At 42.9% G+C, this 19,531-nt stretch overlaps 1 protein-coding gene across 1 annotated transcript in view; it reads right to left on the bottom strand.

Annotated features, from left to right (window-relative positions):
• Positions 1-19,531, bottom strand: part of LOC103759114 (cell surface hyaluronidase-like) — a 45,930-nt gene that overhangs the window by 3,441 nt on the left and 22,958 nt on the right. The window contains exons 14-18 of the mRNA XM_029958784.1: positions 17,107-17,315; positions 6,060-6,236; positions 4,033-4,246; positions 3,184-3,285; positions 791-951 (exon numbers count right to left, since the gene is read on the bottom strand). Of these exons, the coding sequence (XP_029814644.1) occupies positions 791-951; positions 3,184-3,285; positions 4,033-4,246; positions 6,060-6,236; positions 17,107-17,315 (863 nt within the window). The remainder of the gene's footprint in view (positions 1-790; positions 952-3,183; positions 3,286-4,032; positions 4,247-6,059; positions 6,237-17,106; positions 17,316-19,531) is intronic.

Genomic DNA, 19,531 nt, shown 5'->3' with positions numbered 1-19,531 from the left:
GACATCACATGGATATATGTCCCTTCATGCACATCTGATACATATACATACTCATGTGCATAAATACAGATGTAATAACTCAGTGGTGTTTAAATTGTTGGTCATAAACTGCTCAGAAATGTCTTGGACTGAAAGTCTGTTTTCTGGTTATTTGACCTGCTTCTACCAGCAGCCAAGAATTTATCTACCAATCTCTGTTGTTCCGTGTTTATGTGGCAACACATAAAACCAAAAGGAATGTGGGACAGACACAAACAGAGGGGATCCAGACCATTACCAGACACACACAAGGTAGGAGAGCCAGCAGGCAGGCAGGTCTAGTCACTGGCTTACCCAAGAAAAGTCCCACTGGAAAATCTGGCACACCTATGATTTTCATCTGCCACAAGAGGCAAAAACAATCAGTAAGAGTAAATAGAAATCAACTTGTTTCCGAAATGGAAAACTGAATCATTGGCTGCCAGGAAATGGCTGGGCACTGGGATGGGTGTGCAGGATTGCAAGTGTCATTGCGAGGACCTTATCTACTCCATAATGGAAAATGAATGGATTATTTAGAAGAAATTGCCAGTTTTCCAGAAAACCTGTTCCTGACTGCTCTAATCTGTACAATCCTGGGAGAGAGATGCTGCTTCTCTTATTGTCTGGCTGATATTTGGGATTTGTACATGTTTAATCTGTGCCAGATTTCTTCAGAGCAGAGATTTGGTTATGAAAGTAGGTCGTTTTCCTTTCTTTATCTGTCAGCCACAGGTTGCTACATGAACTGGGCTCTCAGCAGTTTACTTACCTCTCTTTTATGGATGTTTGAACATAATCAGCTATTGCATGGGCAGCATTTTCACTGGCAACTGTGTCAAAATGCCACCTACTCACAACTGCTCCTGAACATGCATCCAGCACCAGGAAGAATATCCCACTGCTATTGAAGAGGAACACTGTGCCATTTACCTGTAATAAAAAAACAGAGGTAGTTTTATGGAGGCAGGTTGGGGAGCCTCAGACTACGATCCTGCTCCTCCATAAGGGAATTGTAAGCAAGGAAAATATCTACATTTTAAAAATACCTATAATTTTAAATGTATCATTAGTACAGATGAAGTGACATCAAGGATAGTTGGTCAGTGGCAGGAGGAAGAAAAACCCTTAGTTCTAAAATGGGTACAAAAACAAGAGAAATGAGGTCATCAGCATCTTCTGTGGATTAGGAAGATACATTTGGGAAGCCAAGAATCCTGAGAGTAAAATGCTTAGTTCAGCCTTAATACAATTTCCTTTCATGTGGGGGAAATTACTGTCACTTGGCAAAGTGGATTTGACCACGGAGCAAGGGAGAGGTGCTGAGACAGCAGATGGGGGAATAGAAGTAACACATGCACTTTATTGTTTTCTCTGAAAATTTAAATATCAAAACCAAACTATTCCTTCTTGGTAGGGTTGTATCAATGCCTCAAAGAAGTTGTAGCAGAAATGGCTCCTACTCTTCTTCTTTCCTACAGCAAGAGCTCCTTCCCCATGTTACACTTCCCAAGATGTGCCACAGTATTTACTTTTAGAAAGCCAAAAACTCTCTGAGGTGCCTGGCACTGGTGCATCCCCCCACATCCTGAGGGACAGCTAATCCTGAGAGAACTCAACCTCCACCAAGGAGAGCAACAGTGTACCAAGGTCAGGCTGAACCCAGGACACACAAGGTTGCAATCCACACAGAATTCCAAAGCCCACAGGTATCAGGGAGCTCAGATGAATCCCATCAATCTGAGACATGAATGTCTTCAGGGAATATAGGGCCAGACTGAATGAGGGAGCCAAGTGTCAAAAAGTGGCTTCTGCAAGATGTCAGGGGATGCTGAATGCAATAGGGGGTCAAGGGTAAGGGAAACATGAATCTCCAGGCCATGGGTGGCCAGAGGGGAGCGAAGAGGAGCAAAGACAGACTAAATCTTTTGCCTGTCCTGGCTGTCTCACGCTCCTAAGCGTGGGAACTGTGACAAAGTCTGGGTGCACACTTAGCAGAGAGCAACCACCACTGCAAACAGACCCAAGTGTGAGCCTCTGCCAAAGAAACAGTTCTGATGTGTGTCCTGTCCCACATCCACGTGCTACAGACCCCCAGAGGAGCCAGCACATGGACCCCCATGGCCCTACAGGACTGGGGTGGGGCACACCACATCTGGCTAACTCAGCCCATGGGGAAGCTTGGATCAGAAATTTAAAACAATTCTGACCTTTGCACTTCATTCAGCTAAACAAAAACAAAGCATGTACTTCTTTATTTCCAAATTCTCTGAAACCTTTTAAGATTTAGGGTGAGAATCATCCTTTAGACAGTAATCTTCACCACCTGCCTAGCCCAGCCTTTACTGCAGTTAGGGGTACACGTGTTAGAAATAAAACTTCCTTAGGAAAACAGCACTTTGCATTAAAGCCTAAGAAAAGGCAAAGAAGCTTTGAGGATACTACACCTGTCCCACGAGTGCTGCACACACAGAGGTGTCTGTGCTTCACCGTGGGTGAAGATGCTGCCTCCAGTAACACCTGCTTGCTAATGGTTTTGAATAAATTTTGATGGTGCAGCCAGTGCACTAGCAAGAAACCTTGGCTGCTCAGACTTCTAAAGGATACTGTATCAGCTTTGCTTGGCATTTGTTAGCACTAATTATAATTCAGTAGCACACAGATATGTAAGCCTGGACAGTGTTCTTGCAAGAATGATTCCAATCACCCTTCACTGTCTAGACAGACATATAAGGCCCATGCAGGGACAACCTGACAGCTCCAAACTGCTTCAGTAGTGAAATATAGTTATTTTTATCTTTTAGTGCAATGCCAGCAGAGAAAATCAGGAAAACAAACTTGTTTTTTCCCCCACATCCTTTGTAAACAATGACTTCTGGTTTTTCCTTCCCTTCCTCTACGTTAGAATGGTGGTGTTAATTCTTCTTCTGAGGTGATAAAAGGCCTTTTTTTCCCCATAAAAGCTCAAATCCTCATCTGAATAGAATAGGAACTCCCAGTGACTTTAATGGAGTTAATTGTAAGGGAGAACAATGCACTTGCCTCTTCCAGGGGAACTTCCCATTTCCTTCTGCCAAAGCTCAGCAAGATTCTGCAGTAGCTTTCCTTGGAGATAAAGTTTTCTCTGTTTAACCACTACTTCAAATGCAGTAAAACACAACATACCTTAATGAACGCAGATGTCAAGTGGTTCTGTGTGTCCACCCTGCTGAGAGATTGGATCTGGATCCTTATATACTCGACTGAGGGTGTGCTGGTGATGGCAACCTGCAATTACACCAGAGATAGAACCTTAAAAGTTGGCTTGCTAACTGGTTTTCATCAGCAGAATGACAGCAGGTATCCATGCTTGTATATACATGATTGCAAAACTTAGAGTCCTTTGTTCAAATTGTGATCCTGATTCACAATTAAGTGCTCATTATTAAGACAGCATTTGTCAAAGGATCGTGGGAAGGCTGGTTGGAAGAGACCTCTGATGGTGACTCTGCCACTAAGTAAGTTTAAAAGTTGAGTATGGATTTCATATATTTTGCTTGAATATAAACTCAAGTGCAGGTCTGTAGGAGTCTGAAACAGTTCTACAGGATTTGGAGTGGGATGAATCTACACTAAACAAAGAGAAAAGCTGGATCTAATTTTTCAGTTATTCCCAGTTTGAAATACAGCGGCAGTGTTGTACTTCTGAATTCAAAGCTACTTCAAAATAAGCCCTCCCAAGGGTCCTTTTGTTTAAGTTTAAAAGAAAGAAAGGGGAAAAAAGGTGTCATGAATGTGCATCCACATGCTTCCAGTTGGGCACTTTCTCTGAGGCAATCTTTGAAGCACAGTACAGAAAGCTGCAGCAATTCAGAGCAAAACCCTCCCCTTTAGACAGGTTACGTGATGCTGGGCAGATTCACATGTGGGAATTCCCTACGGCTTCTCCTTGTACGCTGTCAGAACAAATTGACCACGCATGGGTTCACATACATTGCACGACCTCAGAGGCTGTTTCATGCATTGTGGTGGTACCTGTGGGGCTCCACATGCCCTGCACAGCCCAGCTGGGCGCTGGGACACGGGGTGCTGGGCAGCCACTGGCCTCTCAGGGAAGGGGTTGGGGTCACAGCTCCAGGAGGCCCCCGGGCTCATGTGCGCCGTGATTTTGATACGTTCGCAGCCTCGCTGAGAGCAGTAACTGTGTCCTTCCCGAGCTTCATGGGCTTGCAGGCGAACAAACAGGTACCTACAAATGGGAGCAAACAGAGGCATCAGACACCCCCTGTGGGCTTAGGGGACAAGCTGAGCAGAGACAGGATCTGCACATCCATTGCCAAGTGGGTCCTGCAAGGATGTAGGTCGAGCTGCCCTCTCATCCTGGTGTGACAAGACCTGCAGCACTTGCAGCCCCCATGCCCAAGCCTTCGCCACACAAGCAGCATGTGGGACAGACCCCCCTCCAGCCCCAAGTGCTCCTGCTGCTCCTGGGTGTGGTGGCATCCCACCAGAGAAGGAACAGCAGCTGTGCTTAGGCTGTTGTGCAGAAGGAGACAGGTTTGTTTGGAATTATGAGCATTGGCCCTTCAGCTCACTTCATGGCAGAGCTCAGCTCTAGGCATGCATGACAGAATCTCCAAGGCAGCCAGGCCTTCTGGCCTTTGGAGTTCATTTTTAATTCTGGCTGTTCCAAGTATGTTTTCAATCCTCTCCATGCTACAATTCAAGCTGAAGAAATTACATAAACAGCTCAGTTCAGCTTCAGGATCAAAAAGATACATGAGCTTTGCATGGAATTTTCATTCTCTTTCTTTTAAAACTAAATATTTGTTTCTTTTTGTCTGGAAGAAAGAATGAATAAGCTTGGTTCCTTTCCAAGGATGTGGGGTTAAAAAAAGAAGGGGAAACATCCCACTCGTTATGAAATAAAGTCAAAAAAACAACAACAGGAAAAGAAAAATGCCAATCCCGTAACTTCTGTGCTCTGACAGGCTAAAAAAATCACTGCTGAACTAAACGGGGAACCAAAACGCTGATACTGCCAGAATTTAGTTAGGTTAGCCCCATCAATCTGCATGTGCCAGGTCCAGATGGTTTCTGGCAGCTCATGGCCTTTCCCCCCCAGATCCACACGTGTGACCATTTTCCCCGCTATTCAGTAGTAAACAACCTGTTTACAGACTTTGGGCAGCTTTTTTTTTTTTTTTTATTAAGGAGGATTAATTAGCAAATTGATGTTTCACAATTCCTGTGATGAGAGAGACCTGGCCATCAGCAAGGAGCCTGGTTAGCAAGGAAGGCGTTCCGGGATTCGATTGCTCATGTGTTGTGGTTGAATGAATAAATATATCCTGTCTTATTTTCAAATCTGGCATTTGTGGACTGATTCCTGAAGTAGCTACTTAGTCAGGTGAAGCATCATGGGACTCGTGGTTAAACCACAAAACACTTTTTTTCTCCCTATTTTAGCTGACTGAGAAACACAGTTTCGTAATATGTTTTTTTAACCAAAGGTGTCCTAAAGCCTTTCAAAGATAGTGCAAGATTTATAGAACCATCTTCACGCCTTCCAAATAAGAGATGTGCTGTGGTGCTCTCCTTTTTTCACAAAATCTGATTTTTAGAATGTGATTATTTTAGAAATCTCTCTTCATGGGAATATGCAGAAGTTGAAACTTCCCAAACTGTCTCAGTGTTGGAGCCACAGCAGTTGCAAAAGGGTTCTTTTTCATGGCCCTTTGGGGTACATTGAGTTCAAACAAATATTTACACTGTGCCCACACCTGGAGTGATCTAAGTAGCAGGGATGCACAAGGTGCTCAGTCCAGCCAAGAAATCAGCCATTCTCTGAGCAGGAATGCAAATCACTACTTGGATGCAGACATAGACCTGCCCCAGGTACTCCAGCCTGGAAATCCATTTTGACCTGAAATCAGTGAAGAGAGCATGCAAGACGGGCAGACCTGAATCTTAACTACGAGAAAGAAGAAAGGAGGTGCTGGGGCTGGTAAGAGAAAGACCCCAAGGGCTTGCTGCCCACCCAGGGGCACAGCAGGGCTCACCCTGATCCTCTGTCAAAGTAGAAGAGCCGCTCACGAGTTCTGTTGAGAGCGATGGAAGGAGCAGCAAGGTAGTGCTGGACACTGTGCACCGTCCCTGCCTGTCGCTGGTAGATGTCTCCCACCACCTGGAAAACGGCTTCCCTGGGATAGCAGAGGGCAACACGCAGCCAGTCTCCTCTGTCGGCAGAAAGGGCAGGCAGGGGGAAAGGGAAAAAATGCACTTCAGGGCTTGAGCACAAGAGAGGTGGTCTGCAGCCAAGAGTACAGTCTTCAGGGGAAAACAAAGAAATGTCCTTTGAGGTTCTCTTTTTCCTTTGAAAAAACACAACAAATCCTCAAAGCCAAAGAAAATCAGATTTTTTTGCTTTGTCTGGAAACAACGGCTGCTTATTATGAAGGTCTGATGCAGGGACCCCAGCTGACCTCAGAGGACTTTGAGACAGGTGCCAGGATGGCTTAAAATCAGATATTTTCTCTTCCTTGCCCCATAAGGCTGAGGTACAACCAGTCACATACCCACTCACGTCTCCTGAGGCAGCCGGGGCTTGTTTCAGTCCATCCGGAGCTGCTGTGGGAGAGGGAACCAGCATCCAGCAGACATTTCACCGGGGGCACAGATTCAGGAATTAGAAAGTAATCTCCGACTTGAACCAGAGCCACGGTCTAAATAGACCTGCTTCCTCCACTTTACAGCAAAGTTTATTATTATGGTTTCCATTAAAATCTCCCTCTCTGTGGCTCTTTCTGCAATGTCAGTTTAGAGTAACTAAGGGTGAAGTTAAATCGCCTTTTAACTCTTGTTTACCCCAATTTACATATTTACAAAAAAGATTGGCCCCGTGCCTTTCCTTCATCCTGTGATTCTGACTGCCACCCTCTTGCAGAGAAAAAACAGCTCCAAATTAGAAACCTTTAGTACAAGACTTAGAATCAAAGATGCAGCTACAGTGTAATTCAGATACTGATGGGAAGGCTCTTCCACAAAAGATTCCAACACTCTTTCCTGTCTGTGAGATGCACTTGTGCTGTGCAAAGCAGAAAGCCACAAGGAGTTTACACTTAAAAAGAAAAATTGAATACCAAGATAATTAGTTTTTTTTTCCCTCCTTCCTCCCCTCTGAAGTGGCTCAGCCTGTAACACCAGGACTCCTGAACCAGTACCATAGTTTGCTTTCCTTATGCCACCAAAACCATCAAGGATTTAAATGTATTTTTTTAACTTCCTGGTTAAAATGTGAAAATATAAATTTGGCTTAGGAAAAGACAAACATCACCTTCATTGTCTGTCTCCTTGCATCCTGCACACCTCAGGAAGTAAAAATTTCTCCAAAGGCTTCCCTGAAGTGACCCGCCACCCATCCCTGACTGCAGAGCAATAAATGGGGGGAAACCACTTCAATTTGGTGAAAATCTGGGAATCTTCATGCCTAGACCTCTACTTTGCTTTACACATGGAGAGCAATAAAGTAAAGCTATTTCAGCCTTGTTCTGGTTTTTTCATTAAAACAAAACAAAGCTATCTACAGGATGGAAGAGGGGACGGGCTGTTCTAGGATAATAAATCAAAGCCACACAAAGACCCATCAGCTTAAGCCAGATACTGCCCTCTAGATTTTAACCAACTCCAGCTGTGTCATAACACAGGACAGCTTGAAAACGGATATATTTTCAGATGATCTGGTCTCTGACTGGAGGAAATGAAAGAAATGTACCAAAGCCATATTTGTGTAGTATTTTTAGGATGGAATCCCAAGACATTTGGCTGTTTCATAAGGGTGATTTGCATTGTGTTAGCACATTTCATCCCCTGAAGTCACCATCACAAGAAGAGCTGGTCACTCCCCCAGATGCTGGGAACCAGCTTTGGTGCTGTGCTACACTGATTACCACCTCCCCAGGGAATGAGAAAGGCATTAGAAAAGGAAACTGGAGGGTGAAAGGCGAAAAAAAAGGCATGAAAAATCTACAGTTGTGACTGTCTTGAGTTACCAGGGCATTTGGGAATAGGAGTGCCACAGTCTGGTGTGCACGTGAGCAGGCTGAGTGAAGTACTGAAATAAATTACACTAGGACTGAAAAGTTCAAATGAAAAGCACCTACTTTGGAATTTGTGGAGGAAGAGATGGAAATTAGTACATTCCCACAACAGAGGGCTTGGGAGGAGATGTGAGAAGGGAAGGCATTAGAAGTTATCCTCTATGTAAATATAGGAAGGAATAAGGTGGTTATTTTCTCTTTAATTTAGCGGTATTATAACAGCTTCCTATTTAGTTCTGCACTTCAGACTGTTTCTTCAGCTTGTACAAAACCCACCATAAAGCCTCCAAAATACCTGGCTGTGTGGCTGAGCTGGGCTCCAGCACCTCCAGGAAATCAAAACAAGAGATGTCAGCATAGCTGCTGTCCCTGTGCATAGCACAGTCCTGTGACTCTGCCTTTGGGCTGGGCACTGGATGGGGGTTAGATGGCATTGCCAAAACTGAGGGAGAAATGCAGCCTGAGGCAAAGCAGTAACCAGGTGTGGGACATCCTGGACGTTGAGTCCAAAGTAAAACAGATGTGTGTGTATCTTCCTCAGCCACTGCACAAGGCCCTCCTGGCTGGGCTGAAGTACAGAAAACCTTCCTCTTTTTTTGGGTGGTCATTAACTGTGGGTTCTGTTTTATTTCTCTGCTTCGATCTCTTAATTTTATATTATTTATCAGCTGCTACTCTGGGGTGAATATTTGTAGGTAGAATAAGAAAAATTTGAACCAGCCTAAATATGCTGTAGGTAAGTCCTGTAAGCACATGAGCTGACAATGTCACAGGTGCCCAGAGGCTTGGGGGGACACACAGCACTGGCAGGGAATGAAAACACTGAATTCACAGTAGATCCCAAATTATGAATTCAAAGTAATTTCTGCCTGAAGGCTGGGGGAGCGTGTGTAGCTTTAGGTGCTCTTGTGCTTAAAGACCAGCACAAACAAAGGGGGAAATCTCACTTAAAACACAAGGGTAGAAGTCAGACTTGATAAACAAAATGCCAATGTAGCAATACAGAGGACTCTTTTTTTTTTTTTTGAGTCTTCAACTTTCGTTCTAGGAATTTTTTTGTAAGAGAAACAAAATGAAATATTCTCAGGAAGAAAGTCTGACTTTCCAATTTAAATGAAGGTCATACTAATATGTGTAGAAAATTAACTTGAGCTATTTAGGATATTTGCACCCCAAAGCTAAGTGATTGTGTCCTCAAGCTTTTCTAGTGAAAAAGTTAATTTCATTTTATAAATAAGCAAAATTCTTCTTTCTTTTTTTCATTCTTGTTCTTAATCAGGCCAACATTTTTCTTTGTGTTTTTGCAAAAAAAAAACCAAAAATAAAATTGGCATTTAAAGGAGAAAAACTAAATATACGCTAGGAAAAAGACTTTAGTAGGTCCTAACAGTTTCAAAGATTACTTTTTTTGAGAGTCTGCCTACACCGACATGTATAAAACCTGGCACTTCTGCCCCTCTGTCACTGTCATTCAACAATCCCCACAGTGCACTTCATGCATTTTTACCAACATCTTTAGCCTGCTTATTTTCTTTTGGAAATGGCTCTTTTTTCACCAGGATATTGGCATTTGCAGTTCTGGCTCTTTCAGGTGAAGCAAAAACATCAGATAAAGTGCTAAAAAAGTATTCTTATGTTTTGGCAATGAGCAGGCTTCCTGGGATAAGCAAAAGCATAAAAAGGACAAGGGAAAGGCAGAAAAGCAGGCAAGAGGTTTCCTGTTCTTGGACATGTGGTAGATACAGATCTGCACGTACACACATACATACCTCATTTACAACCCTCAGAACATCCCCCCCAGTTCAACCCCAAACTCTCAAAAGCAAAGACACTCAGAGAAACATGATCAAACAGGCAAAGAAGGGGAGACCTTTGTCAGTGGTGGGATATAAAATGAGTCATGTAACTTGGAGATGAGATTTGGCTGGAGTAAACACAGAAAAAGTGCATGTCTGTGGCTCTTACTGCCTGTGAGAGGATAAACAACACTTGTTCAACATTGTGAGCAATTCACAATATTGGCTGCCCTGGATGGAGTGTGATTCCTGGGCAAATGGGTATCATCTAGTGCCGGGTTTTCTGGTTATGCTGGATGTCAATCCTGGCTGCATTTTAGCAAAGGGAACCTCTAAGCTGATGAATAGTATTCTAGAAAACAGTCCCACCATGTTTATTGGCATGGTGTGTCACGTAGCTGATGACCATGGAAGTGCAAGGTCCAAATCCTGATCTCACTGATGAAAATCTGGGGTAAGCTAATGAGGGAATGCCATAGAGTACAACTAAAAATTACTTTTTTTTTTTTCCCTGGGTTTGAAAAAACAAGAGAGTTCTATCCAGTGAGTCAGTCTCCCCCAACTGTTATTACTCCTATTTAAAAACAACCCCTCTGACATTTTGGTCAACATCTACGTGAGTTGAACTTTCAAAGGGAGGGAGAGAACTGAGAATTTAAAACTTCCCTGTTCATAATATGGGAACAAAGCAGAAATCCCCACGTACTCCTTTGGTAAGTTTGTCTCTCACAGGCCGAATTTTAAACTTCAAAGGAAAAAAAAAAAGCATAACCACCATTCAGCCTCCAACTCATCCCAAGAATAAATCAGAGGAGGTCAGTACTCCTTGCTCTCAGTCAGGACACAGATGTTTTTTCCCTCAAAACATTTCTCCCAACCTCAGCTTCTCTTCAAGTCAAGTCCATTAAACACACCCCAAACCTCCTGTGATGACAAACATGGCTGTTGCGTGAACATCCAGCCAATTTTTTCAGGGCCTTGTTGTTAAGGATAGACTCTTCTGAAGGACTGTTGCAGGGATAGTAACAAGTCAGGTGTCTGTTTAGCTAACTAGATTTGTGTGTATTGGGATTTAAATGCGTTTCCTAAATGTTGCTATTTAGGAAATGCCATTGAAAATATCATATCTTAATATAAATTAAAACTTTTTGTTTTATCCACATCTCCTTGGGCAAAAAGATTGATTTTTGCTTTTGTGAAGCTCAACAAATTACAGGAGGGATCCTGCCCTGAGGTACAGTTCTGCTGATCCTCATGAAACCAGGGTCTGACTCAGACAGCATTTGGCTTGCAGACAAATGTATTCAAGCAAAAATAAAAACTTCCTGCATTTAAATACAGTACATAATCTTTTCATCTTTTTTCCCACCCTACATGTTTTCATGGAAGTATCACATCCCAATTTAATTTCTATCTTTTTAATGTCTTCCCAAGTACTCTATCTCTGCATACTTTGTATTTTCACTGCTGTGCCTTGGATACACATCAGGTCAGGAGAGGCTCCTTCAGGACCCCCAAGCCCCAATCCATGGGCCACGAGAAAGGTGAAAATGAGGAAAAACCCTCAGGTTTCCAATGCTGGGTTTCAAAGGGACAAGCAGCCTGGTTTGCCACAGCCATCTGGGGACTGTCTGATGCTCAGATTGCTCTAATTCATGCTGTAAAATGATCAGCTCAGGAAGGACATGTCTCCTTGTTAATCCTGGCTGCAGAGGACAGAGGGCAGCAAGGGAACAGGTGGGGAGGCAAAGACTTTGGGGGCTTTAGCATGGCTGGAGCATGGCAACATCAGCACTCGCTCCTGCCCAACTCTACTAAATGGTGCAATCTGCAACCTGGTGTTCTGGCAAATGTTTTAGCTTCTTTCCAATTTAAAAAAAAAAAAAAATACCCTGTGGCTTTCATCCACGGGTTGGTCTGTGGATAATTTAGAAGATTTAAATAGACAGAAGGGAATTTAAATATATCTGCTGACTTCTGTGTTGTGTGGATGATTAACTCTGAATTATAGATGTTATCAGGAAGGGCAGGCTACAAAACCCAAGTAGCACTTTACTTATTATTATTGGAAATAGTGCTGGTGTTACTTGTATTCCATCCAGATCTGGGGGATCCAGGTCAGAACTCATGCACGTACAAGAACAAGAAAGCATTCACAGCCTTAAACAGTTAGCTCCACTTTGAAATACCAATTATGCCTTCCTGTGCATTTATCAATCTGGGAAGCAAGAGGAAAAGCTCATTTCAAGTTAATCTGAAAAAGAAACAATTTAGGAAATATCCCTAAACTGGGCAAGACTGCCACGAGCACATTCTAGCCTTGTCTTGTTATCTTTGTTTTTCTCCAGACCTTATCACCACTAAGGAATTTAATCACAAAAATGACAAGTAGCTGAAAGTATGAATCAGACTGGCATTGAATAATAAGCCATAGGAAAAAAACCTACCTACACAACCTTGGCAAATACAAACATAATGAGTCCCCCAGAGCCTCAGTGCAGACTTGGGCTGTGTAAGTTTCCTTGCACTGAAATCTCCACCTTTGGACAGATTGCAGCATCCTGGAGGCTTTGTACCACTCAAGGTCGAAAGGGTACAGTATTTTTAATGAAAAATTTAGGCCCAAGCTCATTCTGGGCTCTTGAATTTTCAGACAATTAAGATTATTCACTGGTGAATAAGATAACAAGCCCAAGCACAGGTCTTCAGCCTAGCAAATACAGGAGTTGAGCAGTGAATCCATGCCCATCCCTGCACAAACACCGCAGCAGGGGAAAGGCTGAACACATGCCTGGGCACACACATGGGCATCTGCCCTTTTGCTTGTTGTTGAAAAGAAATTTGGGCCTTCCCTGCCTTTTTTATTTTTTAATTTATTTTTTTTTTAAGACTCTCATAAAGATCGAACTCCTGCATCAAGGCACCAAAGAACACCAATATGATGAGCCTCACTGTGCCTCTCCAGACAAAGCTCAGAGGGTACCAATGGAGAGAGCCTGGGAAATACTGCTCAGCACTGTCCTTGGAGCCAGCATCTGGCAGGAGAGATGCAGTACAAAGAAAAGCCCCCTCTTGCAAGACTTTGGCAATCCAAAGTCCTACAAAACCTACAAAACCCACCCTCTTTATACTATTAACTGCTCACATTTCCCTGAATTCACCCTGTCAAACCATGGCAGAGAGCCCTAACAAGGGAAAACCCTTCCCTCTGAGCCTTAGCAGACCAGGTATAGAGGTATTTCTCTGTCCTCATTAAAAGCAAGGAATGCTTAATCTGCCACTGCTTTCTGGCCACTCCAACAACACAACATATTACACTATACTTCAGATATGTGCTTTGAGGAGATTTCATTCTTATCTTTAGATGTGCTGATAGCACAAAGAAGCCTGGCTGACTTATGGAACAGCCCTGTGCCTTTGATAATAGTATTTACCTTCGCTTCTTCTGTGATTAGAAAATTTGCACAGGCACAAAGCCCGAGTCATTAAATTGAAGGACTTCATTTCTGACTTTGATTAATGTATGAAGTGACAGTCTTTGTACTGTTCTCCAGCTCCTGAAAGAAGGCACTTACTCGCAACCAAATTATGTTTTCCATCCTCTTCTCTTGACTTCCCAGCCTCTCCTCTGTCTTGTAACAAGCTTAATGTTCTCTGTGGACCTTTGTTCTTTGGGATAATAATTTTGAGGAAAGCCCTTAACTCAGTCTTACAGATAACTCTCATACTTCTGTGAAGCAGTAAAAAAAACCCAAAAAACCAAAAACAACAAATGGAAAAATACAAACAGCTCTGAGGGGGTAGAGAAGGTGAAAACCACTCCAACAAAGAAACAAAACCCATGGAGAAGGGGTCTGAGGGTTCATGAAGGTTTTGCACACACTTTCTGCCCTGAAAAACACCCTCAACAAATCTGGGCTGATTCTGGAGCACACTTCATTCCTAGTCATTAAAATTCCAGCCTGTGCTCTCCCTCTGTTCACTAGCCAAAACGTTTAGAAGTTACTTGTCTTGCACTGCCTCTTTCCAGAAGCATCAATACCCATCCATGTTCTCATCCTCACAGGGAGACTCCCAGCCATTAGTCAGACAACCCGGTCCATAGCATAAACAGGCATTTCTGCTGAGCCAGCAATGTTCCCCAGCAGCCTGAAAACAGAGCCTGTGGGTCTCCACCGTGGCTTTATGTTTACCCATCAAACCAAGGAGAGATACAGCTACCCTGACAAATGCAAACCAGTCCATCCCTCCCTGGGAGCAACACCAGCAGGCATCAAAAAGCCCCTTTGCGCCACAGGGCAGCGAGTGGGGACACAGCAATTCTGTTGGTTTAGCCACATATTTTGATGGAAGCGAAGAAATTGAAGGATTACTCTAAACATGGTTTGAATCAGTGCAAGGAAGACACAAGTACTGCAGCAAGATAGAAAGAAAGAGGTTAGAAAGCACAAGAAAAAGATCTGCTGGGTGACTGCTCTAGGTGGTGTCCTCCTCTGCTGAGCAAATCCACCCGAGCGGTGCCTCTGAACTCACTGGACAAGATTTGCAGCTCACAGCTGCCAATTTCAGCTGAGTCATGTGAATTCATCCCGACCAGCTCCTGCCCACCCCAGGAATCTGGGCGTTCCAGTCTTCCAACAGACTGGCATGACTTCTATTGAGTCTTTCTACAATGGCTCAGGGGCAGGGAAAGTGTTAATCATGCAAGTATTCAACATCAGTGCTGTGCCTGACCTGCACAGAAATCCCAATCCTGGTACACATCTCCCTGTCAAATTCCTTATTTCCCCTCTGACCTTCCTTTAGCCAGCACAGAGCAAATCACTCCAGAAGCACGAGGGCTGCCTAGCTGCAAAGGCAGCATCCCAGATACAGCCTTCCAACAGTTTAACTGTTCACTCAGGTTTTGTCTGAAATTATTAATCCTAGAATATTGCTATTAAAGTTCATCAAACATGATTTGTTTTGCATCATACTTGGCACATATGTTATGATATTAAGAGTTCATTTTTGGGATATTATTCAGTATTATGAATTTTAAGAGAACAAACAAAACATAAAGCCACTTGGGACAGGTAAAATAATTTCCCTGGTTTTTTATGTCTGATTACTCTGGGTTCCACAATCCAAGATTTCTTCTACTCCAGAAATTATTAAAATACAATGCTTAGTAAAAATCATATGTGGAACTGCTTAGGCAGACCCTTGTTTTCCTTCAAACTCCTAAAGCCTCTTTTTTGCCTTAATTCCTTTACCCTTCCACAAGAATCTATTTTCTCGATGTTTTTCCATGCAGTGTGGACATTTCACTGTTGCATCAGCCTGAAGTCTCACATTAGTGAGCATCCAGCATAGTTGAGGTGTAGACAGAGCAGCCACACAATTCGTTCCCAATTATTTCTTAGCAAGATGCTCTAAATGAAATGAAGTAAAACTGTGGTTTTCCTTTGTTACAGTATACTTCTTGTTTATAATTCTTCAAAACAGATATCTTGCCAACTGTTTCTGGATCAGAAAACTCTACAAACCTTTGCCCAGTTCAAATAACTGGTTTCAAACAAGACAAAGGGAACCACAACCACATTGTGGTTTTCAATAGCAAAATGTAGTTAAAGTTGCTGCTTAAATAAGAGCTAAAATTCAAGCTGAGATCGACCAGAGACTCAGTGCTGCCTTCAAATTTAAATCTGTGTCTGAAGACTCTGGGCCAAAGCTTTGGCAAGTATGGATTGGCACAGTGACAGAGTAACCAGTTACTTGTCAGAAGATTTAGCTCTGTAATTGCAAGGAAATAGCTCACCATTTTAAGACAGATAATAATTGCAAAGCTCAGCTTGTCCGTGAGTGACTAATGGGTTTTCCTCTTCCTTAAAGTGCACAGAGATATATTAATACAGAAAACACTGATTTAATTCTAATAATTCCCCTGTGACAGGAGTGCCCAAACACCAATCATCTAGAGACTCAGTCATGGCCCTGCAATTACTACATCTTTAAATCAAGAGGACCAGCTGGATGTCACTTGCTGGAATGGGCATGTATAAAGAGGAAACATTGCCCTTCTCAGGAGCATTCCCACAGGGCTTCGTAGTGGGAACTAAGGATAGTATTTTTCCCCCAGATTTTGTCAGCTCCAAGATTCAGAGGAACCAAATAGAACTCAAGCTTTTGCCAAAACTATCCTACGCTAAAACCACAGCAGGGAGACTCTGCTGGAGGAGCAGCGGATGGGTGTGGGGTTTGGTGGATAATACTGGAGGGACTTGGGAACCTTCCAGGTTCACCAGCAGTACGTGCTGCTTCACGCCCTCAGTGCCTCTGCCTTCTTTCATTCCAACTATCTAAAACCTGCTTTTGAAACCCGAGCCTCTGTTGTGTGTAATCATGTAAGGTTTCATTTACAAACCTCTCTCTTTTACTGTAGTGTGTTTTTGCCAATAACCAAGGACTCACACAAACTGCAGAACCCAAGGTGATGGCCAGGCTTTCTTGTGGTGCTCATCCCTTGCAGCATCTCCTCTGTGCAGACCATGGCAATGCACATCCCTGCTAAGCTGACTGGGTTGCAGGACTCTGTCCTAACAGTGGTACTAGTGCAAAGCACAAGTAATTTCACTGAAGTAAGAACAGTACTAAAAACCATAACTTAAGTTATGCAAAGTGAAACAGATTGCAAGGGACAAAAGTAGCGTCTAAAATGGATATACCCTGTCTTTATATAATGCTAGAAGAAAACATGGGAAATAAACACAGCACAGCCTGTAATTTTGCTGTGCTGAAACCTAACATTTTAAAACTTTAGTTAAAAAGAAACAGTGATTCCAAAGCTGTTTGGATTACAGAAGATGTAAAGTTTTAAGTACATTCTGATATATTTCTGCACTTTATATATATGGGAGATAAATTATGTGTGCAGCAACCAGTACAAACAAATGAACCAGAGCCAGAGCTCTTCTGGAGGGATTTCAGGGACAGCAAGCCAGGACTTATTTGGATTCTATTTCAAAACTTTCTGGAAAGAGAAACATCTCTGCACATCAAAAAAAGCTGGAATAAAGTGAAAGCAGAAGCATCTCCCTGCATCAGTAAGTGCCAACCTTTAACACCTTGCTTCCACACTCTCAGAACTTGCTGAGACCTTTGAAAGGTCACTTGTGAATAACCTGGGAACATTATAAAGCTCCAGACCTTTTGAAAACAGCACAGGGCAGTACCTGTTGAAGTTGATGGGGTACAGGATAACATCCTCAGGTGCTCTGCCATCCCACTGGATGACATAATCCTGCTCGAGCATGACGACAGGCTGGTACTGCTGGTACGGTGCTCCTCTGTTCACGCCCTGCAGCCTCACAGGATGGGAAGGGTAGGCTGCTCTGGCAATGGACAAGGTCAGGTTCTCGGGGCGTCTGGCCTGGATATAAAGCTGAGGGTGAAAGGAAAATGACAAACACATCCATTAAACCAGCAGGCACAGCCGTAACATGTGCATTTGATCATCGCTGCCTGTAAATGGCTTTTGCCAATGAAGAGTTCAGAGCATTTGGAAAGTCACTGAAACATTTCCAGTTCAAATAAAAAGGTAAACCAGAAATAGCATCTGCAGCCATCCGTGGGGACACCATGAAGTGAGATATGAATTGTACAGTGCCATAAAAATGTTCACTATTCAAAATCTTTAGGGAGAAGGGTAATCACGGAAGTATTGCAGAGTAACTCTTTTTTATGAATTCAAATAACTGTACTTTAAAAACAGGCTTATTCCATTGAAAATACAGAAAGCTGAAATTATTTCAATGGGCTTTGGATTAGGTCCAGGTATCTAATGGAATCCACATCTTCACTCTCAAGTAGCAGACTAGGCTGAAATTCTGGGGGCTAAAAATCAGTGGCCTGACTATATGACCTTATAGACTAAATACCGTATTCCACAGATTTCAGCAAAGCTCTTCTGTGCACAGACCAACAGATGCCTCTGACCTGTAGCTCAACTCTACACAACAATTACAAAACCACACTCCAGCTGCATGCTTTTTCTGCCCTGCCATCACTCAAATGAAGGCCAGTTCATGTGGCAAACATTAGTTTTTAGCCTGACGCATGATGTTCCCCTGCTTTCTGCCATGTGAAATTCCAGTGCAAAACTAGGATGCACAGCTAGTCATATAAATCTGTCTCTGCACGCAAGGCTGTAGCAGGCAGCTTGTCATATTCCCTGAAGGGTTTCAGATGCACTGAGGACAGATGAGGACACCTATAATCCTGCTGCCTTCACTCTCCCGCAGCGCAGAATAAGGCTCTTTGCATCAAGAACTTAAAACATCCAACACAAAAATCCATGGTAGCTCAGGAATGTCCAAGCTTCCACATGAGCATACATCCATCAAAATTATTTTTAAACTCCATTTGTGTCTTTGAGGTAGATCTAAATGGAGGCAGTAGTTTCTTATCAGATTTTAATTCCACAAGGATACAAGCACAGCCAAGACTAGCAGAGAGATCATGACTCCATCTATCAGGGTATCTGCCTTACAATGCAGGGCCCTCACATCTCCACATCTGCTTCTCTTCCTCTTTTCTACACAAACCAAAAGCTCTGCAAAACCAGACTATCTCTCACTGGTCTATATGTGGGCTTATTTTAGCTGGGGATTCTGGGGAGTTCAGCTCCCAGTTCCAGTTTCATGCTCGGAAGGACTCTGTGGTTGTGCCTGTTCCTGATGTTGAGTTTGAGCTCCTCAGGACCTCCAAAAGACAGGCCATCTTTGCCTACCCTTTGTCTCACCCCTGAATTCAGCAGCCTCATTCTGAATGCTCAAGTTAAAAATTTGGGTCTCATGTCAAAGAAGCAATCCAAAAGTGGTTGTAAATGTTTCTTGGCTATTCAATCCATTCCTCCTTTCACACCGCTACATGTTAATGATGAGAAGCTATCCTGAGTGATGTCTGCAGACCCTCAAAGATTAAAGTGAATCCCAGAATGACCTTAACATAAATTTTTCCTGATGGCTGAAAGTATTGATCAAGTAATTCTCTCCAAACAAATCTCTGGGCACAGCCCATTTGTTCATTCTTGATGGATCAAGGAAGAATAAATTATTTGTATAGTCTGATAAAAGATTTTTTTTAATCTATGAGACCAAGAAGAAAAACCTATTTTGCATTCATATGCAAACCACAATTGGAAAGTAACATGCAATACAATGAACCATATTTCAATCTCATTTGGCTACATCGGGATGGGGAAATACTGAGATCAGAGCAGGGGGTCAGATCTGAAATCCCATCAGTATATTAATTTATCTCAATCAAAACAGCATTTTCTAACAAAGAACAGTTGGAATGAACTTACTACAAAATTAAATGGACCAATGATAGAATAAACCAGGAAAAGAATGAGGTGCATTCAATGATCCCCAACGTTTCCTAAATTACAGACTACCAAGAACAAAAGATTCCTATGTAATTTAAGCTATTTGTGTAAAGAGGGGGGGAAAAAAAGACAGCAAGGTATGTGTGGCCTAAGCTGCTTGCTACTATGGTTAATGAGTCCAAAAAAGGGCAGGAAGAGTTTGCAGAATGCTTCAGTAAGATGATGAGGAGAGCATGTCACAGATTTGTTGATAACATTTTCCTCCAGAG

This window comes from Manacus vitellinus, unplaced genomic scaffold, assembly GCF_001715985.3.
Source record: "Manacus vitellinus isolate BGI_N305 unplaced genomic scaffold, ASM171598v3 scaffold_16_pilon, whole genome shotgun sequence".
Classification (NCBI taxonomy): Eukaryota; Metazoa; Chordata; class Aves; order Passeriformes; family Pipridae; genus Manacus; species Manacus vitellinus.
This window is presented reverse-complemented; position numbering and strand designations above follow the sequence as displayed.